General features: G+C 47.5%; 1 protein-coding gene across 7 annotated transcripts in view; it reads right to left on the bottom strand.

Annotated features, from left to right (window-relative positions):
- Window positions 1-450: 450 nt before the first annotated feature.
- Window positions 451-27,621, bottom strand: part of ZNF185 (zinc finger protein 185 (LIM domain)) — a 76,090-nt gene continuing 48,919 nt past the window's right edge. For all 7 annotated transcript variants that reach the window (XM_011961109.1, XM_011961115.1, XM_011961114.1 and 4 more), the window contains 8 exons: window positions 26,256-26,453; window positions 13,967-14,164; window positions 9,908-10,018; window positions 8,376-8,456; window positions 6,661-6,732; window positions 4,420-4,522; window positions 3,394-3,492; window positions 451-2,656 (listed from right to left, as the gene is read on the bottom strand). In XM_011961109.1, the coding sequence (XP_011816499.1) occupies window positions 3,394-3,492; window positions 4,420-4,522; window positions 6,661-6,732; window positions 8,376-8,456; window positions 9,908-10,018; window positions 13,967-14,164; window positions 26,256-26,453 (862 nt within the window). In that variant the 3' untranslated portion in view covers window positions 451-2,656. The remainder of the gene's footprint in view (window positions 2,657-3,393; window positions 3,493-4,419; window positions 4,523-6,660; window positions 6,733-8,375; window positions 8,457-9,907; window positions 10,019-13,966; window positions 14,165-26,255; window positions 26,454-27,621) is intronic.

Below are 27,621 nucleotides of genomic sequence, written 5' to 3' on the forward strand. Positions count from 1 at the left end.
GAGTTGACCAAGACAGAATCTGAGAAGCATTTTCATCTATTTTAAGGGCTGGCATCTAGCAGAGGGATTAAAGACCACCAGTGGGTGGCATACAGAAATGGACTTTAACTCAACTGAAGAATGCATCTTCTAAAACCAAGGCTGTCCACAGACAGCAGGGGTTTGTAAGGAACTGAGCTCCTGGTCACTGGAAGTGGGCACTAACAACTAGGTGGCTGGCTGTCTGCAGTGGTAATGATGAGGAGGATAGACGCCCCCCGCCTCCGCCACAATACAATATTCTTCATTAAGATTTCATGATTCTAGAATTCCACAGTTCCTGCGCATGCCTAGTGTGCAGATCTTGCTATTAAGTACCTGTTTACTTTTGTCCAGAGAATGGCTTCAGGAAATAGGAATAAAGAAATCACACAGCTGAATACACCAAGTTATTACACTTAAAAAGAAAACTTTGACACATGTAATATCTTACCATTTATTATAATTGTGCACATTAATATGGATTAAGTATGATTAGAAACACTAAGCAATTAAAAAGAAGCAAAAATGTAATGCAACCATCCCTCTTCCTCAGATTTGTAAAATGCTGTGCCTTTTTAGACATGAGAGAGGCTGTTTTGGATCTAAGTCAATAATGCTCTTGCAAGATTTCTTTGCATATCTTGCATGTTGGTTCTAAAACTCCCTTAAAGGCAGACTATACCTTGAATGGGGGAAGCTAGCCTATCTTGGGCCTCTTTACCTTGCCTTTCATCCACTGGGCCTGCACTGAGACTCAGGGATAGCACCTCACACCAACGGGGTGACTTTTCTTTCCCTCACTCATTCATTTAGTACTTGTGTGTTAGTGTCCACCACGTGCCAAGTCTGATGTTGGGGACTACAGTTGAGGAAGAGCAGTTGCTATTTAGTGTGGGTACATGCCCTCCAGAGGAAATCCGATACAAATAAATGGAATGTTCCTCTCTGATCATTTGGCAGGAAGAACAAGTCCACAAGCCAATATGCCTAAGGCTCAGAAACTGGAGAAAGATGTAGACATTTTATAATTAAATCAAGAGAACAGGCCCTCATTTTGTATCAGAAATACTCTAAGGTTGTTCTTCCTTTCAAGGAACTTACAAAGTGATGCTGGGCCCACAGATGGCAGAGTCCAGCTGAACCTGAGCAGAGGGTCGGCTGACTGCATGAATAGGCTTGCACCTGCCCAGCCATCCAACGAATTCCCATGTCCCAAGTACCTGGGGCCCCAGCAGTTGCCACTAGCTTGAGGCAGAGTCTAGACAGGAAAATGGGTCACTGAAAGCTCTCTGCTCAGATAAGCTAGCCCTCTGGAGCTTTTCCTGGATTCACAAGCTCCTCTTTGGTAACGTCTATGAGTCAAATCTGTTCTCAGCTGAAAGCATCTCAGTTTGGAGGCATTTTCATGGGTGGAGGGGAGGGAAAGGGGCAGCTTGGCCCTTGAAGTACTTCTTGAGAGGTGGGGATAATTCAGGGATCCAGGATGCCCAGAGGAAGAGTATGATTTCACACCTTCTGCTCTTTGCAAGCCTATGCCTTGGGGAGGCCTGAAGGGAGGGTGTTAACCTGGCAGGAACTATGTACCCTCTGCACAGTGCTTGGCACACACTGAGCACAAAATCAATGCTCGCTTTTGTGGGTTCTGCTCTGGGAAGAGCACAGGCTCTGTAGAGTTCTGCACAATGCAATGGCCACCTCTCCGAATTCCAATATCCTCATCTCTAAGATGGGATGAGAATATCGCTTTCACAGGATTATCATGGGGATTAATGCCATCACTTTATGACAGTGCCTGGTATGTGGTACAGGCTCAAGAAATGTTAGCTGCTTTTCCCCCTCCTTAATCCTGCTGGGATCTGCACACCCTAACACCCACTTGGGAAGATTTATGTGTAAAGTTCAGGGAGCAGAATTGAGGGCAAATTAATCAACTATCAAGATTTCAACAGACACAGATATCACTTTGATCAGTAGCATCCTAAAATCATGTCCTACTGAATTTAAACCTAATTGTGTAAATTTTCCAACACAAGCCAACATACGGGAATACTCAAATACAGTGAAAGGTAGGTGGAAGACAAAATGAAAAACTGCTATATAAGTCAATCAAAAGCAACTAACTACTTTTACAAGTGTATGGAAATTAAAAAAAAATAGATATGGCAAACAGACAAGCTAAACACTAGCCTATGCCAATCCCTAGCATTCAATGTGTGCAATTTACCCATCAGGGATCATCAACAGTCTTCAACTTGGCCCATCATAAGCCTCAAGGGAGTCAGGACACACTGAACCCTACACTTTTGCCCACCTAAACTCATTAGAAAGCCAATCTGTCTTAGGGAAGCCAAGATGGAATTCTTGTTTGACCCTGTTTGGTTGAGCCTAAAATGAGATCATGGATGTAAAGTGCTTTCTAAGCTATAAGAAGCTATACACACAAGCAATTACCATAGCATCATTAAGATATGATATTGGATGTATGCAACTTCAACTTAAGAAGGGCAAAAGCATGAAGAAATCAAACAGGGTGGGAGGAGGTGAGGGAAGGGGAGACAGCAACTTGGGGCAAAACTGGGGACAGCCAAACTTGTCCACGAGTCATCAGCTTCTGATCAGCCTAGGGGTCGGGGGGCTAAAAGAAAACAGAAGTAGCCATGAGACTAGAAACACATCAGCCAGAGGCCCTCAGGGTGGGTGACTGCTCCAGTGATCAGGAGCTACCACCTAGCTCAAGGTGTCTTCTGGAGAGAAGACCATCAGCATGGAGTTAGTGGAAAGCCTGTTTGCTATTGATCCCGACTACCTTCAAGGGATATATTCTGCTCTGTGCTCAGACACTGTGATAAATTCCACTGGCTATGAGCGTGCAAACACACGTCTTCAGGCAGTTCTCATAATGTGACCCAGAGGCTTGTTTCACTGAGCACCGTGGCTATGCAGTACTGATCTGAAGCTATGCAAGCAACAGTGAACTGAGAGCCCTGGACAAGAATCCAAAGACCTGGGGTGAGGTCCTGATTCTACCTTGGTTTCTCCAGGTCCCCTCCCTTTCTACATCTTTATTTCCTTGTTGCAAAACGGGGCTAACAACAGCAGCCCAGCAAGCACCCCAGGGCAGCTAGAGGGCTTGGCTCAGGTGCTGGATGGAAGGTGTGATTTGGAAGTGTCCTCATAGAGGGCCTTTGTCCATGCCACCTAAGATCTCAAAATATCACAAAGCATAGGGACATGAGGACATAGGGCCCCCGAACATAAGGGAGAACCAAGAAAGACAGCTGTGTCTGAGGCTGACTCCAGGAGAGACTGGGGAACATCTCTACTCCTTAATGAGTCTCTTGGCCACTTGTCCTTTGCAGTGCCAACACCCACCTAGAAGAGCTTCTCATAGCATTTTCCACAGTGAATGGTGTCACGGTGAATGAAGATCTGATCCAGGAGATCGCCCATCGGTTTACTGCAAATCCCACACTGAAAGAAAAAGCAAGCTGGAGGTCAACACATAAAGCAAAGCAAGAGGAATGAGTGGAGTGGGAAGGAGATGCCTGAACAAGGTGGGTGAGCAGATGCTGTGAGCCTATGGCACATCCTGGACCTCAGGACTTGCAAACATCACAAAATAATACAGAAAAAGGAGGGAGGGAGTAGTAAGTAGAGCTAGAAGCTCAGCTACTTTCAAGGGCCAGTGGGCAAGCAAATGGGAACCTATTTGGCATGATTTGACCAGAAATGTGTTTCCCTGTGGTCAGCCGATTCCCAGGAGAGGCTGCGAAGTAGGGCATGTTCTGCATTTTAGCACTTACTTAGCCAGGAGCAAGGAAAGTTCAGGCCCTGTGGGGAGGAGAGAAGCCTGCCTAACATTCTGTCAAAGCAAAGGAGAGGGTTGTTTTTTTCAGTGCACCCAGAGGTGACCCCCTAAATGGATTGGAACCAACAACCTGGGGTTACAAAGTGCCACACATCATAGAGAATGGGGACCCCAATGGCACTTAGAATAAAATTCAAACTCTGTGCCTGCCAAGGCCTACATGATCTAGCCCACCCTGTCACTCATGCCATTTTCCCATGAAAGCTAGAACACTCTAGTGCTTCTGCCCCAGGTCCTTTGCACTTGCTGGCCCTCCACCAGGAATAATCTTTCCTGAAAAGACCTCTTTTGTCTCCCCTACAGTACTAAGTATGCGGAATCACCAACGCTCATCTACTCTCTTAGACTTGGAAGCTCATTCAGCTCCCAGCTGTGCAAAGCCTCTGCGACTATCTGCAATTGTATATGGAGATCAAGCCTTCTCTGCATTCTCTGAACCTGTAACACTCTTGCACTCTACAAAACGTCCTTAGCAGCACATGATCAGGACATTACTGCCTAGCTCAAGATGTCTTCCACCTCTTTCTTACCTTAAAGCAATATTCATGGCAGCAGATGCCAAGATGTTCTAGGGTAATCTTTGGACAGTCTCGGATCTCACGGTTGCAGTAAGTACAGATCCCTCCAGTTGTCCTGTGAGATGAAGAACAATAACTCAGTGGTCAGGCTGGTGTACAGACCTCTGATGTGACACAGCCAGACCTTCTGGTTTGGTGCAGCCAGGCCCAGGTTTGCTGTCAGGATCTCCAGGCTGCCATCGTTTTCTGTGGTGTGCAGATCAGTTCTCAGCCTGCTGTAGACCTCTGCATTACTTCCAAAAACTAGTCATGCATCTTTTGCCAGCTCACAATGACAATGTCTCCTGTAGGTGTCCTGATGTGACGCTTATTCCAGACAGTTTGCCTCCCCCTGACCTTCTGCTTAGAATATCCACTGGGGCCTGCTACCTTCTAGAGCAGGAAGACCAATGCCTTCTCCTACAGGAGACATGTCATTGTGTGCCCTGCCTGGCCCCCTGTCTTGATGGCCCTTCTCCTCATGCCTGGGACAGCTGAGCCCTGCCCCCGCCTATACTCCTGGATCTACTCTCCGTGCTCTGTCTATACAGTCTACTCAGATCCAATGCTCAAGTTCTAGACACTGACTCCAGGGTTGAGCATCTTTCCAGTTCCAGGATGCCTGTTTCTGAGAGTCACCTCTGCTTTTCTTCCTCAGACTGGACTTCCTCAAAGTGACTGCTTGATCTGATGCCACAGACCAAAATTCAGGGTACTTCCTCCCAGAGATTTGGGTCTGCTTCTGACAGGAGCCCAGGGGCGGGGAGACATTACCAATCTAGATCCACATTAGCTCTGTCGGAGGACCCAGAAGTGCCACGAGCAGTTTGAGTGTGGCCCACCATCCTGCTGCTGGCCCAGGGTTCACTCTGGACAGCACTGCTGCTGGCGACCCTTGCCCTCAGTGCAGCCCTGCTCCTCCTGCTTCTTTCACCACCAGCAGCACCAGCTCATAGCTGTTCTTTGTGTGTGTGCATGTGTGTCTGTGCATATGCATGTGTGCAAGTGACTGAGATTGTCCCTAGAGAGTCCCCTTCCTTCCTCCAAGCCTAACAATGGATCAGTAATGTCTGATTCTGGATTTATAGTTGTGCCATGGAAAGGGGGGGTCCCTAGAGTATCCGATTTGTCACTCCATTAGAAGTGGAAGCCTCATTCCATTTGCCCCTATGTAGGTGGTTAACTCTCAGGTTTCTGACCAACCTGTCCTTCTCTGCTAAGACTTCATCTGCTGATGTGTCTCACCAAGTAATCTGTAGCTACTCAGAACCAGCTGCTTCTTCAGTTATAGGAGAGGAGATTCCCTGGCCCCATATGCTTGCCTGCTCCTATATGTTTGTCCTTGGGGCCCGGTGGGATTCTTTTTATCTTAACCCTCTTACTTCCTTCCTTTTCCTCCCCAATTTAGCTTTGGCCTCTGAATGTCATCCACAGGAATTTAGATCTGCCTATCAACGAGAAGCCAGATGGCAGAGTAGAAACATCCCTAACCTGGGAGGAGTCAGGGCCCTGGAGTTTAGTCCTGGGTCTGCCATATTCGCTCACTGTGGACTGAAGGCTACTTATTCTACCAGATCTATTTTCTTCATAGCAGCCTGAGTGAACTCAATCTCTGAGACTCTCTTCTCCCCAGTCCAAGAATTTTAACACAAGATTTCTTTGTCATTAAGATGGTCTGGTGACTGTGCCATCATCTAGTGACAGCTTTCAAAACTGCTGAACGAGGTGTTTTCTGTCCCTGCTTTCGATTTCGTGGCTCCATAGCACTGTGCATTCTTAGCTCTGCATGTCTTTCTGGTTTCTTGATGCCAGCAGCCCATTTTTCTTCATTCTCTGCCCACTCCTCTCTTTTGTAGTTATTTTATTTTTACTTCTGGCCAGATTTGCAAGTTAATTAAGTGACTGATTAGGTTCTGATCTGAAGGGCCCCTCCTGCTGACATGAGTCCTCTGGGCTGTCAGACACCACCACTTCCCATCTCAGTCACCGTTGGTATCTACCCTCTAGTCTCAGCTCAATTCAAAGGCTTTAGTTGTCATAAGTGTGATATCCCAAAAAGGGAAGCACCACCCTTCGGTAGTGTCCTTCGCCTTTCTGCAAATGGATCGGAGGCTGCAAAGCAGAAGATAAAAGCAAACAGGCTCAGCAGGAACTCTCCCTTCCCTGTTTCTCCTCTGTAGAAGTGCAAGCTCCATGCTAAGAAAGTCAACATACCTCTCAGAGCATGGAGTGCTGCCGCATGGAGGCTTCTTCTCCATGGCGAATGAGTCCTCAATGCTGCTGACACTGCAGGGAGGGCGATGGGGGAGAGGAGGGCAGAGATGAGAGCCAAATCGCTATCATAGTTAATTTTCTAATTAACCTTTGGCCACAAGCTGAGACATAACTACAATGCCAGTCGTCAGGCATCACTTGGTGTCATAGGGCCCTTCTAAGGGGGGGCAAAGGAGACCTTTCACAATGAGGGAGATGATCGGGGCTGGGTGGCTAGGATTCCTGAGGTTGTATACGCCAAGAGAACCCCACTGACCAGTGGGAAAAGAGCAGAAGTTTCCTCCCCGCCTATAATATAATGTGACAGTCACCAGGAGCCCACTCAGTAGAAATCAGATACTGGGAATGAGAAAAAAGATGGGATCATTCCGGTATAATACCTGTGCTTGAGTTATGGGGCAGAACTAGGGGGTGCAGATGGGTTTGGGGTTTCTTTTTGGGGTGACAAAGGTGTTCTAGAATTGGACAGTGATGTTTGCATAACTCTGTGAATGTACCAAAACCTCGGGACTGTACACTGTAAAAGGTGAATTATAACTCAATAAGCTGTTGAGAAAAACCACCCTCAGGGCCTACAGATGGTGAAACCAAAGCTCAGAGAGGTTGAACATCTTGTCCAAAATGATCCTAACAGGGGGGCCTGAGCTGGGGCTTGAACTTGACCCCCACAGCCATGCTCATCATTCCACAGCATCAATGAAAGCCAGTCCAGAAGCCCCAGAGGCCCAATCCTGAAATAAGGCCAGGATGCTCCTCTCTGTTACTAAAATCCTCCAGTGGGATGACATGTCATAAGAAACATTCCAAGGGACTTCATCTCAGTGTGGTAGGTGGCAATACACTGAGGTGACATGGAAGTACCCCCTCCTCATGGCATCACGAAGCAAGAAAATGAAAAGATGATCAATGAAAAGGGGAGGGCGAGGCAGGTGGATTGCTTGAGGTCAGGAATTCAAGACCAGCCTGGCCAACATGGTGAAACCCCATCTCTACTAAAATACAAAAATTGGCTGGGCATTGTGGTGGGCGCCTGTAATCCCAGCTACTAGAGAGGCTGAGACAGGAGATTTACTTGAACCCAGGAGGCAGAGGTTGCAGTGAGCTGAGATGGTGCCACTGCACTCCAGCCTGGGCAACAGAGCAAGATTCCATCTCAAAAAAATTACTTATAATTAATTAATTAATTAAAATAAAAAAGCAAAGTCACACATGTATCAGGAACTGCAGTCACATGTGTGTTCACATTAGGCAGCCTGGCATGACAGAAAAGAACATGGGGGCAGAAGAGAAGAGCTCTGCAATCTGAAAGGAAATAGGATGGGCTAGTTGGTCCCTAGGGCTCTGCCAGCTCTGTCAAGAGGGGTGCTCTCAGCATTCTACAAAATAAAATAACAAAGACAAGCAGAACAAAATGGCAGTGAAAATGGTGTGCAGGATGAATTCACCAGAAGGGAGAACCCAAAGGTGCCCAGTTAAGTAGAACACCTGAAAATGCATCAATCCCATCACAGAGCAACTACATCACTCATCCACTCAACAATCACCCAGAAGCTACTCTGAGCCAAGCCCTGGACAAGGAACTAGAAATGCAGGGATGAGAATAAGGGAGCCGGCAGGAGAAGGCCGACATGGAAGGGTTTGGGACCTGCTCTTACCTGCTATAGCGTGCAGATACTGGCTTCCCAGAAGACACTTCACTAGCATTCACGTACTCCTTCACGAAGAGAATCCCTTTGCTGTAGAAGGAGCACAGCAGAAGTCAGAGGTACACCAGAAGATTCCAGGGAACCAGGCCTGGTCCACAGGAGTGGTTCAGGGCTGGGGAGACCCAGCCTGGTTTGAAGGAAGTGAAGCAGCTTATGGGAAGGCCCAGGATAAAGGCACTGGCACTGCTGTGGACTCGGGCTACAATCCCAGGCCATGAGCATCTCTTGTTGTGTTTGGACTGAGGGCCCCAGAAAGGGGCTTCCTGCAACCAATAACAATGTGCTGTCCTCCTCCATGCAGACCTCGGTGCCCCCATCTTCTCCCCAGGCTTCTATACTTCTACACTTCAGTCCTGTGGGCTTTCCACTCCTACTATAGGGCTGTGTCATCTTTCCCCTCTACCCACAACCACTCAGCACCTCTCAGAAGGTACTCAGCTACTGCGCAATTTCCACCTCACATCTAACCTCTGCATTCTTACTCCTAGCGTCCAGAGGCCTAGAGGTTGCCTCATCCTGGACTGGTGTCTGCATGACTGGAAACAAGGTCTGCGTCATGCTGGGCTCAGCATGGCCCCAGATTTGACCCCATTTCCATGCTGCACACTCCAGCCTGCTGACCTGATGTCTGCAGAGGCCCCCTTGGATATGCCCCCCTCCCGCCCCCAACACACACACCTCACTGAGCAGCCTTCCTGCAGTGACATCCCTTCCTGCACCCTGACAGGTGGCCAGGAATGCGGGTGAAGCAGTGAGCATGTGAGAGAGACAGACAAACCTCATGTTGAAATGTGATTCCCAGTGTTGAAGATGGGGCTTGGAGGGAGGTGACAGGATCATGGGGGGATACCGTATGAACAGTTGGCACCATCCCCTTAGTGAAAAGTGAGTTCTCATTCAGTTAGTTGACACAAGATCTGGTTGTTTCAAAGTCCGGGCCCTCCCCTTCCTCACTCTTGTTCCTGCTCGTGCCATGTGAGGGTCCTGCTCCCACTTCAGCTTCTGCCACGATTAGAAGCTTCCTGAGGCCTTCACCAGAAGCCAAGCAGTTGTTGGTGCCATGCTTGTGCAGCCTGCCAAACTGTGAGCCAATTAAACCTCTTTTCTTTATAAATTACCCAGCCTCAAGTATTCCTCACATGCCTGGCCTTCATGGACTTGAGCTGGCTTTCTGGGCATGTTCCACAGGGACATCAGCAAGGAATCATGGATGGCAGAGCCACATCCACTAGCACACTAGGAAGTACCACTGCAGTCTCTTACAGAGATAGGAAAAAGGAGGTGTGGGAACGCCTAGGCCCGTAGATGGGAGTTTATATTACGGGACTAACGCTGTCCTGTGTGGCCCCTTGGCTAATGGCCTGCAGGAAATTGGGGAAGGCACTAAAGGGGAAGCAACATGGAACAAAAGCCAAGTCCTTTACTGCCAAGGAGGAAGTGGCAGAGGAACATCTCCCAGGTTGCTAGATAGCCCTTCTTACGTGGTAGAGCTGGAGTCCAATTCACTTGTGGGGGCTGGAATATAAATGTGAGGCTGCTCAGAAGTGGCAGTGACAGTAACGGTGACCATGCAGCTTGAGGGGCTCCTCACCCTGAAAGAAATAAAGGGAGGGGTGGCCGTGTCAACCTGAGAGCTAACACCTTCCAGGGTCAAACAGACTTTTCTGAGCCTAACCCTTGAGCACTGCTCTTGAAGGTTCCTCCGAGACCAACAAATGGAACTTCTCCTCACTTTACAGACAAGCAAACCCAGGCTAGGCGAGTTGAGACATGTCCCAGGTCACATTGTGAGTTGGTAGCAAGACCCCAATCTTCCAGTGTCCACGCAGAACTCCTGACTGCAGCCAAGGGCCTTGGCCTCTGTGACTCACTCAGTTAGAGTAGAATCATGGGGCTCCCGGGGATGTGACAGTCAGGAGGGCGCAGAAGGGGAAGACACAGCCCAGCTCACCTCCTCACTGGATGGGACAGTCCCTTACTAGGATCAGCTCCTTCTGCCACCCTGCAGGAAACTCTCTAGAGAACACAAGGCCAAGGGGCAGAGGACCAAATGAAAGTAGGCATCATTGAGGAGGAAAGTCACCTCTGCTGGGAATGATGCACCTCATTCCCAGCAGAGGCGGGAGACTGACCGGTGTCGAACTTTTTCTGAACCTCCACACTTCAGCTGCCAGATACGGCCCTTGGCCTGGAATCCAACCTCCCCAGCAGCCCAAAAGAGCTTTTCTCTGGCCAAGCCCATACTGGCTCTCACCCTGCCTGCCCCCAGGCTATGAGCCTCATTACCAAAGCTGCCATAGCTGTCTACTGCAGTTCAGGGCATGGTGTTGGGCAGCACCACTGACCACTTGTTTGCACCTTCCAACTTAAGTCTGCCCACCCTCCAATGGCCTGAGGCCAGCACTATGGGTGCACACTGCCCGGAGCTGATTCTGGTTTTCTCCAACATGCTGCGGCTCAGATCATACCCCAGATATGGCTGCCTGCATCTGGCTCAGGCTATGGGGTATTGTCCCCTTGCCAGAGAATGTAATGCCCAAGATTACAACTAGTTGAAGAGTAGGCAAAGGGAAGACCAATCATGATCTAGCATCTGCCTAGCTCTTTCGCCTCATAGTCTCAAACTATCACTTGCCACCCAAGCTCAAGCCATACAGACCAGCCTGCAGTTCCCCGGGACTTGCCAAGCTCTCATATGCCTTTGCAGACAACATCACCTCCTCCTCTGGGAAGCCCTCACCCCAGTGTACCCTCATCCTGTGCCTGTTCCTGCTTCATCCTATGACAAAGAAGTATACCATAGAGACTGGAGGAGGGGGACCAGATAGGAGAGGAGGCCCCACAAAAATCTGAAAAGACACATGGGGGATAAAATGCAGAGCCGAAGAGTGAGAAAGGGATCGATTTTAAGAGGAAGGAAGGAAGACCTCCTACTGACTAAACAACTACCAGGTGTCTGGTATCCTGTGATCCATGTCAGCAGAATACTCAAGGGGACAGCAGAACTGAAGGGGCAAGGTAGAACAGAAATTCCCTGGAGCTACTAGGGAAGCTGAGGCAGGAAGATCACTTGAGGCTAGGAGCTCAAAAACAACCTGGGTAACACAGTGAAACACCACCTCTTTAACAAAAAAAAATCCCCTGGGCATCCCCCCAGGACTGCAATGTGAGCAATAGGAGCCCTCCCAATAGCTTCCTCTCCCTCACCTACAAGACACTACGGGGCCCAGCTCCTGCCCCTCGCCCACCTCACCCCGTACCCTCCAAGCACAGGGCTCATCGTTCAGGCCCTCCTATTTTCTTTGTCCACGATGCCTCTCCCCAGGTTCTTTGGAAGGCAGGCTCCTCCAAATGTTTCAGGTCTCAGCTGAACTGTCTCCTCCTCGATAGAAAAGCTTTCCCTAACCATCCTTGCTACCACACCCTGCCCTAACCCCTCTCCATCAGAGCACCTGGTTTCTTTCCTTTCTGGGCTTATAACAAACAGAGGGGCAGTATGGATGCCATAGCGATGAACAGTATAGGCTCTGAGCTCTGTCTGGATTCTAATCTCCGTTAGGCCACTTCCTGGCTGCAAAACTGCCGGCAAATTACTTAACCTCCATCTGCCTCACTTTCTCCATAATAAAAGCACCTCCTTCCTAGAGTTGGTGTGAGAATTAAATGAGTGATTCCACATAAGGCATGGAGAACAGTGCCTGCACGTTCTCAGCACACAGCGGGTGCTAACTGTTATTACGATCGTGCTTATTCCTTAGTAGACCGTGTGCTCTCTGAGAGCGGCTGCATGGGGCCTTAGCCATCGTGTTCACTGTGTACATGGCTGCTCATGGGAGGCTCTTAGTATGCAGCATCTCTAGCTGGCGGCCCATGGCTCCTGATTATTCCTGAACTCATGGCCACTTTAGGAAAAAAATATCTGGGGAACAAAGGGAGCTCTCAACAGACACGTACACCTTCTTTCACCATCATCAACTGCAGCTCCAGGCAGTGATAAAGGAAGGACCTCTGGCCTCACACAGAAAAGGACCAGAGGGAAACTGAGGCTGACTGCTGGCATGCATCCCATGTATTAGGTTTGAGAGACCAGAGCCGGGCTGAGGAATGCAAGAGGTCAGCAAACATTTTCTTTACTGAGTTCCTCGGCAAGATGAAGCTAGCACAGCCCTCTCCTTACCCTGTTCCCGAAGCCACCCTATCAAAGCGATGGATCATGGCAGGAGAGTGAAGGCAGAGCCAGAATACTTCATTGGCAGGGACAAGATTAGGAAAGACTGGAAGCTGGTCAAGGGAATGACCTGGAACTGAGAGACAGAGAGAGGACAGAGGTCACAGCAAGGCAGTTGGTCAAAATCAGTTAAGTGGATAGGACAATAGCCACAAAACACCAGAAATAAGGATATCTTGAGAATGCAGCCAGTCCTGCCTCAGACTGGAAGCCTCTACCACATGTCCTGCCAGTGCAAGAGCCAACAGGTAGGTTCCTAGTGACCAAAGCTGGATGTGAGAGCCAGAAAGTTCTGTCACAGAGAAGAAGATGAAGTTCACCTGGCAGGAATGGGTAAAATGTCATCAAGTCATGGCATTCTCTCCTGCCCTCTAGGCCCTGCCCATGTTGCAATGGCTGTGAAGCCCTTCCTGAGACCACACTGTTTCCAGTCCAACAACTCCAGCTTTCCATGGATTTTTGGAAATGGGAATTGACAGAATGTTTCAGGATGATATAAAATCTGATACTAGATTGCCTGTAAAAACATTTTCAAAACTCAATTATTTTCAAATGTGAAAACATATGCTACAAGTCACCTAGGATTTTAAAATTGGGAAAGTTCTGACAGCTACCACAAATGTCATAATTTGGTGTGGACCCCCACTGCTCTACAAAGGCCAGAAGCCAGGAAACTACCACTTTGGGAGACCTGAGCTGCTCACAGAAAAGCATAAGCGTCTGGTGCTGTCTGTTCTCCAGTACCTGGTTGCTCCTTGGTTATTGATCTCTCTCAGAAAAATCTGAGCCCCTGTTTCCTCAGGCTACTGCTGCCAACTTCTTGCAACCAATGAGCAACCCTGAGTCAGCACTGTGGAGCTACATTGCTGCCCAAATCCATGGCCATCCCAGTGCTGATGGCAGTGGAAGAGCTCATCCAACTGGTACAGCTGTTATTTCTGGCAGTGAATCCCATCCACACCATGGCACACCTTGTTCAGAGAGCTTCCATCTCCATTAATGGAAAAAGTAACCTATATCCCTCCCCTGACCCAGGTTTCCAGGTTTGAACTGGCTGCCAGACAACATGGTTCTCTGTGCATCCTCTCTGTGCCAGACTTAGTCTGACAGATTCGATGCTGTGGCTCCAAGCTGAAATCCATGAATATCTACCCCTGACATGCTGGTTTCTCTGCTTCCCTCTGGCTCCTAACCACACTCACCTGCAGAGGGTAACAGGCATGCCTAGTGTGTGGGGCTTTGTCCTGGGTTGCTGCCCTGGACAAAAACACTGGCTCTAGCAGGCAAGGTCCCAGTGCAGTTCGGCTCTTACCTGCTGGCACAGCTCTCTCGTCCCACAAACTGCTCAGATCCGCTGGTGCTGTTCTGCTGCTCTGGGGTGCTGGGATCTGCAGGTTGCTGAGTGGGTACAGCTGGGTCTCCTTGGCCACCTCTTGGGGCTCCAGGCCTGTCCTGCCAGGCCTCTCCAACCTTGGTGGCCACATTCTTCCCCTCAAAATCAGCCAACATGCTGAGGAAGAATAAGACCCTTATGAAGTGAGTGCCCGAGACTAGACCTTGTTCTCCAATGGTAGGTAGGCTGGCTGTCATGTCTCGTGGACTTGGAGGGACTCATCTCCCCCGAGGGTAGGGCAGACAGGAGGAAGGCACAACCGCCACTCCAAGAAGCAGGCAGTCTCCTCCTCAGTAAGACCCCAGCAGTGCTGCTCCTTTCTGACAAGGGCAAAGTCACCTGACGACTTCAATGAGGTATTAAAAGACATAGTCTTCTGGTTGGAAACACACTGGTATTCCTGTCCCCGTCCTCCCACTGCCATCTCTCCTTTCTCCAGTTCTTTCCTGCCTCCGGCCTCTCTAGGAAGACCTAAGCCATTCAGCCTTCTTCCCTGACTATGGTGCTCAAGACCTGTGCGCTGGGCAGGCTCATCAAGAACCCGGCAATCTAGGGAGGGGCTTCTCTCCCAAGCTACCCTGGAGGGCTCGGTAGGGGCAAGAGTAGGAGAGTGGGCACGTGTTGGTCGCCAGATTCCCAAATCCGCTGTTGACCCCACAAAAGGAGGAAGGGCCAGAAGAATCCAAAATTTCTCAGGCGGGGCCGTTATGACAACCCTAGACCCATTTGTGATCCTCTAGCGCCATCTGGCGGCAGGATCCGGGACTGCTGCAGAAAAAGCCTCTCCAGGGTCGATCTTGCCCAAAACTACCATTTTCTTTGTTGATCGTCTCATTTCCCTGCGGGCACCGCGGGCCGAGTCTGCGGCTGCAGGAAATGGCGGCGCGCGCAGGCGTACTCACGCCGACCGCACCCCCTAGCCTGTGCACGTACAATCTCAGCGCGCGTGCGTGCTCCTGCTCACTTATTGTTGTGACCGCGGAGTTTTCACAGCTGGAACCTTCTTGTCTTCTTTATTGTGAAGTAGTCATAAGTATTACTAGAAAGCAATCGCATTTTCATCTTTTTTTTGTTTTGTTTTGTTTTTGAGATGGAGTTTCGCCCTGTCGCCCAGGCTGGAGTGCAGTGGTGTGATCTCGGCTCACTGTAACCTCCACCTCCCGGGTTCAGGCGATTCTCCTGCCTCAGCCTCCCGAGTAGTTGGGACTAGGATTACAGGCACCCGCTGCCACGCCCCGCTAATTCTCTATTTCAGTAGAGACAGTGCTTCACCTTGTTGGCCAGGTTGGTCGTGAACTCCTGAGCTCAGGCAATTTGCCTGCCTCGACCTCCCAAAGTGCTGGGATTACAGGCGTGAGCCACCGCACCCGGCCATCCCTTTTTTTACAGATGAGAAAGTTGACGTAAGAGTCCAATTGCAACTAATAAATGGTAGTCAAAATGGAATGTCATTGTTCCCGCTGCAGCTCAACCTGATCACATAACCCCTGCTACACTTTTAGCATCTCTAAACTTAGTTCCCCCCACCTAACCCCAGCTGCTTCTCTTCCCCTTCCAGCAGCCAAACTCCTTAGAAAGAGCTGTCTACACTCACTCTTGTCACCTTTTCCTTCCCTTCTTACCATCAACATTCCATGGAACCTATTAATTGCTTCTCAAACTATCTGCACTGAATGACCTCCCTTTCCCATCTGTCTGGGACTGACATGCGGTCTTAAGGTGCAGCCCTGGACAGCATGGGACTCACCACAACACCTGAACTGGTCTCTCTACCCTGTTCAACCAGAAAGTCTACTGATCACAAGCTTACATGTCCTGGCAATGTCAAAGTGCTACAAAAATATAAATATTCTCAATTTCTGTACTTGTCTAAGGTGGTAACAAATTGTTGGGGGGGTTAGGCTGCTTTAATCACAGGATCACTGTGCAGATCACACTACTCTAGACATTTTTGCAGCTAAGTCCAGTTAACTGGCACAGTTGGTGACTCTCCCTTTTACATTTTTCTTCCACAGCAGCACACTGGTTGGCTTCCTACCTCACTGGCCACTGCTCACTCATCTCTTTCACAAGCTCCTCCTGTTCTATCTTATTTCTTAATATGGGGTGCTGCTCCTATATGTCTTCTCTCCTCACTTTATGCATGCCCCCACAACAATATTACCCATCCCCCTGGCTTCAGCTGCACTGACGTATGGAAGACTCTCAAATACCTATTTTCAGTCCAGACCTCACCCCAAAGTTCCAGTCCCATTTGTCCATTGTTAAAGCAAACTAAATATGACCTGAGAAGGACTCCGTACTTCCATATTTGAGTCCTTGTGGATGAAAAGTAACCTAGCTTAATAGGGAGTTTAAATTGAAAACCTAATTTAGTAGTATGCGCCTGTAACAATAGCTAAGTCTTGGCCAATCCCAGCGGCCATACTTCAACCATTCATACACCGCTGAGTGTTCAAACTGTGTTCAAATAAGGCATACACCCAAGCTGTAACCAATCCAGCCATTCTGTATCTCACTTCCAATTTCTGTATGTCATTCCCTGCCCCCCAACCTTTTGTTTTAATCTATCAATCTTCTTCTACCATGCAGCTGTGCTGGAGTCTCTGTGAATCTACTATGGTTCTGGGGGCTGCCCGATTCACAAATAGTTCATTGCTCAATGAAACTCCTTTAAATTTAATTTGGCTAAAGTTTTTCTTTTATCACCATGTACCTGCCTCCTGCACCTCACCTCTTACATGTCTCATAGGTATCACATTTAACATGCCCCCAAACATTTCTTCTACCTCCCTGGTTGGGAGTCTGAGTCAATGAGGTGATAACAGTTTTCTGAGATGAGGAACACAGGGGGAGATGCAGAATTAGTACATTAGTTAATTTGTTTTATTTGGTTGTTTTTGGTGAGACGCTGTGTTGATAAAGATGGTTTGGGACATGCTGAGTTTTAGAAGGTGGCAGAAGTCCATAAGGCTACCTCATGGAACTACATACAGGTGAGCCTGCTGCTCCTACCAGCTGTTTCCCCTTGTTTCTCAAGAGACTTAAGCCAGAAACCCAGAATGGATTATTGCCTGAAGGATGATCAAGTGTTCACAGTTGTCTGTTTTTTACCCTCTCCTTTGCCTTGACAGAATGTTAGGCAGTCTTCTCTCCTCCCCACAGGGTCTGAACTTTGCTTGCTCCTGGCTAAGTAAGTGCTAAACTGCAGAACATGCCCCACTTACCAGCTTCTCCTGGGAATCGGCTGACCACAGGGAAACACATTTCTGGTCAAATCATTTCAAATAGGTTCCCCTTTACTTGCCCACTGGCCCTTGAAAGTAGCTGAGCTTCTAGCTCTACTTACTACTCCCTACCAAAAAAAAAAAAAAAGTGTTTTTTTGTTTTTGTTTTTGTTTTGTTTTTTCTGTATTATTTTGTGATGTTTGCAAGTCCTAAGATTGCAGCATCATCCTTATTGCAGTGGTCTTTTTAAATAAATTATTGGCCAGGCACAGTGGCTCACGTGTGTAATCCCAGCACTCTGGGAGGCCAAGACGGGTGAATCACTTGGGGTCAGGAGTTCAAGACCAGCCTGGCCAACATGGTGAAACTCTCTCTCTATTAAAAATTCAAAAATTAGCTGGGCATGGTGGCGCACGCCTGTAATTCCAACTACTCAGGAGGCTGAGGCGGGAGAACTGCTTGAGCCCGGGAGGTGGTGGTTGTAGTGAGCTGAGATGGCACCTACACTCCAGCCTGGGTGACAGAGCGAGACTTGTCTCAAAAATAAAATAAAATAAAAGCCTCTCTTCATCTAAATCCATATTTGTTTTTTGTTTTTGAGACAGGGTCTCACTCTGTCACCCAGGCTGGAGTGCAGTGGTGCAATAATAGTTCACTGCAGCCTCAAACTCCTGGGCTCAAGCAATCCTCCACCACTTCTGCCTCCCAGGTAGCTGGGACTACAGGCACACACCACCATGCCTGGCTAATTTTTAAAATTTTTATAGATACAGGGGTCTCACTATGCTACCCAGGCTGGTCTCTAACTGTTGGGCTCAAGCGATCTTCCTCCCTCAGCTTCTCAAGTGCTGGGATTACAGGTGTGAGCCATTGCACCCTGCCCGGAGTCGCTATTTGTTTTTATTGGACACTTTTTACGGTTCTGTGATTCAGTTACTTTGATTCTGTTAAATGATCTCTTCCCAATTCTTTTCTGTTTGAGCAAGAATCTTCCCAGACAGAAGTCTTCCTAGCTCTTTTTGAGTGGAGATTTAACCCCTGATTCTGTTGAGCAGGACTCTTCCTGGTTCTTTTCAATTTTAGCCAGAATCGTCCTGGATAGAAGTTTTCTTGGTTCCTTTTGAGTGGAGATTTACTCCCTGACTCTCGAGTGGGAAATTCCAGGCTCTTTTGTGAGGCCTCATTGTTTCCCTTGACACCTTGTCTAGAGATTGCATAAGGAAAGCCCTTCTGCTCCTCAGTAAGGACTGAAGAGAAACTTTGGCTCCCAGATGAGGACTGTATGCAGAACTTTCTAATGAGACTGTCCAGCCTGGCTCCTTTCTCTATTTGATCTGCCTCTTCCCACAAGTAACTCTCAATCTACTGGGTGCCCTTCCTCCTCTTCCTCCTCTTCCTCCTCCTCCCTTGCAGACTACATGCTCTGCCCCTATGGCACTCATTCTGTCCAGTATTTCCAAAACTGGCAAAAAAAAAAGGTAATCACAAAGGGTAATTTGGAACTTCAGTGACCTTACTGGGGAACCTGGGGTCTCCCCAAACCTGCTCATCTAAGATTCTCCCTTCCCATCTTCCTACCTCATCCCTCCTCCCTTCTTTTCACCACCTTGGACCTTCCCTTCAGCTCCCTGAATCTTTTCATCTGTCCCCTTCCATGCCTCTACCTCCTACATACCCCTATCTACTCTTCTGCAGGCTTTCCCCTTCCCACTCAGGCCTCTCAATGCCTATAGCTAGTAGAGCTTCAGGTCCCCTGCCCCCATTGAGGGCTCGCCATTAGATCTCTATTTGTGTCTGTCTGTATGTTTAGTATATATGTATGTTGTATACATGTAATATTTCAGTACCTCCAGATGGCACTACCAAATTAATTTACAAAATCCCTTATCCTCTATTCTAATTGACTTAGAAATAAATAAGTACTTATATAAATTAAATAATTATAAAACTCTCATAAATTAAAGAACCAACTTCTAATACTTTCAATGTAAACAACAAAAAAGTATTCTTATAAAAACTAACCCAAATGCTTTTAAAATTCAAGTTCACAGAATTTATGTAAACTTTTGGCAAACAAGACTAGTTTGATATTGTTAGTTTAATAGACAGCTGTGTGTCTGAGTCATGAGCATTACCTATAATACAACAGAATACAAGCATATATTTTTACTTTACTTGGGTATATTCCTCCTAAACTTAAACAGGTTTACATGTTGAATAAGCTAGTATTATATCTACTACATGTTTAAGATTATAAAAATTTAAATTTGCTTTTAACCAAACTGAGTCATTATTCTGGCAAACTTTATCTCAGCAGTAATTATGTTTTATAATATGTAAGCTTAAAGACAGTTTCTAAAATCTTTTTGGCAACTTAAAACCTTAGACTTATGCTGAATTAAGTTAACTAAATTCATTAAATATCATTTATAAAGAAGATAAAATACTTAGTCACTAGACCTAATTTTACATTTATATACTTTTTGCTTTTTTTTTTTATGGTACAGTGTGACTATATTTGGATCTGTTAAATGTGTTCATTTGTCCACACTGCAAAATGGTAGTATAAAAAGTATATAACTATAAAAAGTTATGAGATGTATATTCATAAGCTTTACTACTCTGCTACAAAATGCTGGTATATGATATTTCAAAATTACCTACCTCCTGTTTTCTCTGTAAAAGAGAAGTTATTAATGGTTAAAATTATAATAAGCAAATAAGTATATATATATATATATATGAGACTACTAAAAGTAATAATGACAGAAATGGCAAAGGGAAACAACTTTGTATGTAAGGTATGCAAATATGCTTTTCCTAAGGAAAAAGAAAATAGCTTTGTCCTAAATTAAAATGACAAATAATTTAAAAATCTGTGGGACAAAATGTAAACACATATCTTTAAAATTAGAAAATGTTCACAGAAAAGGAATTTTATTTGTCATGGTTAAAACTAATATTTATTCAGTGTATTTTATAAGATTTTCAAAAAAAAGTATCAAATATTGTAATTGTATAAAATTAAAATATTGGTTTCTCTGTTAAAATAACAAAATTTTCTTAGGCTAGGTGCAGTGGCTCACGCCTGTAATCCTGGCACTTTGGGAGGCTGAGGTGGGCAGTTCACCTGAGGTCAGGAGTTCAAGACCAGCCTGGCCCACATGGTGATCATGCCACTCCCGCCTGGGCAACAGAGCAAGACTCCGTCTCAAAAAAAAAAAAAAAAAAAAAAAAAAACTTGATCATTGGTGTGTCCCTAATAAAAAGTTATAAATGGTCTGTTTTTCTTCTGAGTAATCTGCCTAAGGGGCAAAGATTTTATGTCTTATCAAAATACTGTAATGCCCTATCTGTATGTTGACTTTATTATGTCCTTAGTTATTTTTTAAAAGTCTTTTCAATTTTAAAGGAACTGAAGATTCTTTACAATCATGTTACCTCATATGTTTACTTTAAAATTTGTATAACTCTGATTCACTAGCTAACCAAGTAGTATTTCTCATTAACCCATAATGCTATTCAATCCAATGTTCAAGAACCCCTGACAACTCTTAACATTTGCCTTCCCACAATCAAACCTTAAATATATTTCATACCTAAAACTGACCTTGGGGTTTGCCAGGGACCTTCTGGAAAATCTCAAAGGATTAACTCTTTCACCTTGTAACACGAAAGGTGCAAAAATTAATTAGTCTTATTTAATATTGTATAAATTGCATTGGCAGCATTGTCAAATCAAAAAAAAAAATGCAGAGCCTTCCCTAAATTAGTCTATAATGGGTAAAATGTCCTTAACATAAATATTTTAGAAATTCCATAGAATTCCTAGCAGGTTTTCAGTGTCCTCAGTGCACATGAGATATTGTTCTCTATCAAAGCCCCAGTGCTGCTTTGCCTTATATTAGATAAGAACAATACAAGGTTATCAGTCATCATTTCAATTATTTTTTAAAATATTAACTTGGTTGCAATTTTGCTTCTCTGATTTGTATCCAGTGTATTCTAGGCCAGTGGTTTCCACGGGAAATTCACATTGCCCACTGATGGAATATTGTTAATATACAGATGTTTAGGACCTTTCCTTAACTGCCAATTTGATTTTATTCTGCACCCAAATCTCATGGTTATCAATATGTTCTTACTAGTTTATTTATGTTTTTCTCACTGGCTTGAAGCTTTCCCTTATATAAAAGGATCATTGCCACTAATGTTATTAAGCTTTTGTTAGAACAAGTATTCCCCACATGTGGAATTCTACCACTTCTTTCAAATGACTAAGGAATCCATTTCCCCAGTAAAGTCATCCAAGATATATAATGAGTTCTTCCTTTATCCCCCAAATTACATTGTCCTTATCATCCCCAGTCATCTGAAATGATGGAAACAGTGGAATATTAAAGTGAAAACTTGCAAACTGAAGAAAAACTCAATCTCCCATGGCCTAAGGTATTACCCTTAGCACTGACTGCCCTCTGGTCCTCTCATGCTGGGTCATACCTACTCTCCTCCCATGTGAGGGAGGAGATAACTGGCCCACCCATGAGAATTCCCTAGTGTCTAGATTCTCAAAGATTCTAATCTGGTCATTTCAGACATTTAAAAATAGTGACAAAGATTTTTTTCCCTTTTTCCATCTACTCTCCCTGGAAGTTCTGCTACTATCATTGCCTACATCTCTGAAGGTTCTCACTCTGCCTGTCTCTGCCCTCCTTGGAACCCCAGGCTAGTTATCCACTAGGAGAGTGCATCTAGTGGCTTTCTTCCTGGCGTGTGCCCAGACTAGGACTGAGGGAATGCTTGCTACTTAGAACTATTAGCAGTAAGCAGCCCTGAAGCCCCTGGCCCACTGACTCTAAATGCTTCCCATGAGGTGCCATGACATAGTTGACCCTTCCTGATGAACCTAGCCTACTGAGATGCCATGCCAGTGACCAGACCCAAAGACTGCAAATAGAGAACCCAGGTGGCCCGCAAACGGTATTTGTCTATAGTCGCACCCCAGCATGCTACAGGATTTAGACCACTAAGAGGAAGAGGAGAAGAGCACTTGCAGAGTGCTGCTGCCTGCCTCAGCAAAACAGCACAGTGCGCCAGGGCAATCCAGCCAGGCCAGCCTAGGCAGTGCCTCCACCTGAAAGCCAGAGGCTTACCTCAGGTGCCCTTGTCAGCTTGGGATCTCCATGGACCAGGCATTTGCTCAGTCAGCTGCAGGCAGTATAGTGGCAGGTTAGAGATACTTTGGCCACCACCTAAGCCAGGAGGGGTCACATACTCCACTCAGTCACTCGACCAGAAATGTGGCTTTCTAAATTGTCACTCCCTCTCCCTCACTGCTCTCCCAAGTCTTACCTGTCATCCAATTTGGGATCTATTCTACTTGTTTTACAGTTCTGTCTGTCTCCATCTCCACAGCTAGTCCCCTAGTCCAGGCCCCATCATTTCTTACAGGGAGGATTCTGTAAGCACTTCCTCTTCTCCTTGCTCCACTCTGCCCACTTCAGTCCACTCTTCTCACTGCCACTGGAGAGTCCACTGCAAAGCAATACTCTCGCCGTATCATTCCCCTGCTTCAAACCTTCCTGACTCCTCTTTGCCCTTGAAAGAAAATCTAAAGTCCTTGTTATGTCAAAAAGTTCTGATCCTGCCCATCTGCGTCAGGGGTCCCCAAGACCATTCCTGGGTTTGGTGATTCACAAGAAGAACTCACAGGACACAGCACATCATCACACTCTAGGCTATGGTTTATTCTAGTGAAAAGATACAAAGCAAAATCAGCAAAGGGAAAAGCACACAAGGCAAATTTCTGAGGAAACCCGGGCACAAGCTTCCACAGTCCTCTTCCAGTGGGTCACACAGGATTCACTCAGTTCCCCTCAGCAGTGCGTTGTGACAACAAGTGTGAAATGCTGTCGACCAGGGCAATTCATTAGAGACTCAGAGTCCAAGGATTTTACTGGGTACTAGTCATGTAGGCACCCCTCTGCCTAGCCTTTACCTAACAGGCACACGCTGCTTTCACCTATAGGAAACGTTCCCCATTATCTTGTAGCTGTAGTTATCTGCTCACCCCTCCCACATCCATCACGTCATGGCCAGTTTCAGAATGTGTACCCCACCAACTGCAACTGCTTATCCTCCGCTCCCTCCTCAATCCATTATAATCCAACTACAGCCTTTCCCACTGCCCCAACCTACTCCCCTCACGGTAGCCATGAGTTCTCCATAGGCAGGTCTGATGGGCCTACTTCAGGATCTACGGCACACTGGAAAGTTAGCTCAGTGTGGCTTGGTTTCTATGACGGTCGTCTTTCCTAATTCTTCCATTCATCCAAAATTTTCCTTCTCAATACCTCTCTGTAGCTCCTCTTCCTCCTTCAGACCTTTCGGTATTACTTTTCAAAACCATGGTCCATCTGCCTTTGCTTCTCTCATATTGTTACTTCTTTTCATTTTATATATTCACCTAGGGTTTTAGGGGATCAATAATTAATATCCCCTCTTTTTGTTTTTGAGACAAAAGAAGGGCAGAAAATGGAGATAAATGTCAGCTGATGAAGCAGGTGGTTTTAGATATACACCCCAAAAGGAAGGCTCCCTCAGCACCCGTGAACCACGTGGACTTACCCACCCAGCCAAGGGCCTAGCTGGACAAGTGGCCCTGGAAGCTTGCAGAGAAAAGTCGAGAATACATGCTTTGTACACACTGCCTTCCAAAGGCATTCTCCAGCAACCTCATCCATTCCCTTCAGTGACTTCCTATGAGCTGACAACTCCCAGCTCTCTAGCCCCAGGTCAGATCTTTGCTCAACTCCAGATCTGTTTACTCAGTAATCTACTGGACATCATTGGCTGGAGCCCCCCACAGGCACTTCTCATTCGGCATGGTCCAATGACCTTATCATCTCTCTGCATCTCTCAGCAGGCCTGCCTCCAAGCTCCTTACCCCCAGCTAGTTCCTGTCACCACCCATCCAGTTGCCTAGCCCTGAAATCCGGGAAGCAACTTTGGCTACCGCTTTTCCCTCACTGTTACTTTATTTTTCTAATTTTTATTTTGGAGACAGGATCATGTTTTGTTATCCAGGCTGGAGTGCAGTGGCAGGAACATGGCTCCCTGTATCCTTGACATCCCAGGCTCAAACAATCCTCCCACCTCAGCCTCCCAAGTAGCTGGTACTACAGGCATGTGCCACCACACCTGGCTAATGTTCTTAAATTTTTTGTAGAAACAGGGTCTCGCTATGTTGCCCAGGCTAGTCTCAAACTCCTGGGCTCAAGCGATACTGCCACCTTGGCCTCCCAAAGTGCTGGGATTACAGGCGTGAGCCACCACACCAAGCCCACTTTTACCTTTAATAAGTCAAAAATACTTGCAGCCTTATCACCTCGGCCCTGGTGTAAACAGTCTCCAATATGGCCTCTTGCCTTGTCTTGTCATATACTCCCCTGGCCTGGTCCTCCACAGGGCAATGGAGGGATCTTCTTTGGACTCAAGTCTGACTGTGGCACTCTCCTGCAGGAAACCATCAGTGGCTCCCAGGGCCCTCAGGACGTGGGTCACACTCCTCAGCCTAGGAGCAGGTGCCTGCCCAGCCCCTACTCAGTGCTTCCTGCCAAGCCAGGCTGGATTAACCCTCCTTTGTGATGGCTACTGACTGGATGTTCCCTATACACTTTGTGAGCCTCTACTTGGAATGTCTTCCCAAGCACATCCATCTGGCAAAATCTCCCTCAGCCTTCCAGACCCAGCTCCAACATCACTCTCCCTGTAAAGAAAGCCTTTCCTGACACTCCCCCTGCAAAACAAAAACAAAGCCCAGAACCACTCACCTCCTCCTTCATCCACAAGCCTCACTTCTTATATCCCTTCACTGCATGGAACACTGACTAGTTCCAGAAGCCACACAATGTGACAGGAAGTCCAAGGTTGTTCACTCTGTTTTTGGACTGGGCCTTTCCAGGGCCTTGGGCCAAGGGGTCAAAGATGGGCTAGATATTCTTAGAAGGTAAAACTTGTTATCTAACAGTTGAGCCAGGCCCTAAAAACAACCTCCCTATCTAACTGTTAATAATTATGGAAGCTCTGTGGTACACGAAGCCCCAGAACAAAGAAGGCAGATAACTGTATTTCTTTCATCCCTGCAAAAGGAGCCCCAGGCCCCACCTGCTCCCCACAGCAAACACCCTGCTGGACTCCACCAGCTCCTCTCTTGGGGCGATATGAGTCTTAGCTCTCTCCTTCTACATTTCTGTCTTGTTTAAGAAACTGTTTGCTTTGCACCCCTGGAATCACTGGCCTATTGACGTGTCCAGAGCTGCATGGACATGCAGTGTTTGCGCTGGCAGGCGAGATGCCTTCAAAAGAGCCTGACTTGAAACTCTCGCACCAATGCCACGTGGTCAGCTCCAGTAACAGGCACACGTGTCCTCTTGCTCATGCACGCTGGCACACATCAACACATGGCCAGTCACATCCTGTGTCACTCTCTCATGCCTGCTTACCCATGCTTCCTTTCTCTCCCTCTGGCCTCTCTCTCTGCTTCACTCCGTCACTGTTTTGCACTTGTACCCTCTCTCTTTTTTGATCTTTCACACTCTGTCCTTCTCTGACAATGGCATTTTATGCACACAAATTGCCCTCAGTCTGCCCAGGACCCCCACCTGTAGAGCACCTGTACTCTGAAAGACAGCCTTCCTTCCTGCCCCATGCATTGGGAATTCACCAGGGCTTCTCACACCTGGGGACAGACACATCCTCCTATCACAGTCCCCTCCCAGCCCCTTGAGCCACAAGAAGCCTGACGACACTGCTCCAGGACCAGGGAATCACCACCATGACCCACTCACAGAACAGGCACCTGGGCGTACGATGTGTCAGGTATTGGCATGGGGTGTGCGGAAGTGGTTCCTACCTGGGTCGCAGACCCCAACAAAACCACGGGCTCTAGAGGCAGAGCCCACTGCAGCTCGGCCCTTACCTGCTGCCACAGCTCTCTCGTCTGATAAGCTGCTCAGAGCCGCTGGGGCTGTTCTGCCGCTCTGGGGTGCTGGGATCTGCAGGCTGCTGAGTGGGTACAGCTGGGTCTCCTTGGCCACCTCCTGGAGCTCCAGGCCTGTCCTGCCAGGCCTCTCTGACCTTGGTGGCCACATTCTTCCCCTCATAATCCGCCAAGGCCCTGAGGAAGAATAAGCACCCTTATGAAAAAAGTGCTCTGAAAGTAACCCTGCCTCAGCCCCAGCATGCAGGCGGGCTGTCCCCTCCTGCGGACTTGGAGGCACTCATATCCCTGAAAGTGGGGCAGAAGGAGCCAGGCATAGCCCCAAGTCCAGGGAGCAGACAGTCTCCTTGGTAGGAGCCCAGCACCGCCGCTCCCTTCCCACTGAACAGGCGTCCCTGTGTAATAGATGAAGCCGAAGCCGAAGCCGAAGCCTCCGATGTTTTGGTTATTGTTGTTTGGAGGCAGGATCTCGCTCTGTTGCCCAGGCTGGAGTGCAGCGGCGCCATCTCGGCTCACTGCAACCTCTGCCTCCCGGGCTCAAGTCATCCTCCCGTCTCAGCCTCCCAAGTAGCAGAGACTACAGGGCCACACTACCACGCCCAGCTAATTTTTGTATTTTTTTTTCTGTAGAGACGGGGTTTTGCCATGTTGCCCAGGCTGGTCTCAAGCGATCCTCCTGCCTTGGCCTCCCAAAGTGTAGGGATTACAGGCATGTGCCACTGCACCCAGCCCTCCAGTTTTTGGCTTTTGCCACCCCTGAATCCAGCAAGAAGGGTGGGGCTTCCCCCAGATGTCTCAGGCATCGAGCTCTTCAGGGGTCTTCTCTGGCCTCACCCCATGCTTGCACTGTACCCTCCAGTCTGCGTACCACGGGGAAGAGGCTGCTAGCTGATCCTCCACTTCCACACCCCTCCCATCACCAGCCCCACCTCGAGATGCAAGGTACTGCTTCCAGAGTCTACTAGGCCAGGTGCAAACACCAAGTTGGGCTACTAAGAGAGTGAGCCCAGCATTTCAGAATGAAAATCTACTTCACCATCACCTCGATCCTAGCTCACTCTGAATATAACCTTCCCAACATCACCAGCCTGCCTTCAATAGCTAGTGGGGGCTACCCCAAGACAAGAACACACCACAAACTACCCTGGGACTCTTTGTATATAGGAGTTAACTTTGTCTAGGCAGGCTTTCTGCCTTCAAGCTGGAATAACAAGGCCAACGGAGGCCACACTTTTTGGAAAGTATGCCCTGAAAGCAATATGATTCTTCAGCCTCAGGTGGAGGTGGGGGGGGACTAAAATTCTCCAGCAGGGACAACAAGCGAATTGCCACCTCCAGCTGCACC

This window comes from Colobus angolensis, unplaced genomic scaffold, assembly GCF_000951035.1.
Source record: "Colobus angolensis palliatus isolate OR3802 unplaced genomic scaffold, Cang.pa_1.0 Scaffold536, whole genome shotgun sequence".
Lineage (NCBI taxonomy): Eukaryota > Metazoa > Chordata > Mammalia > Primates > Cercopithecidae > Colobus > Colobus angolensis.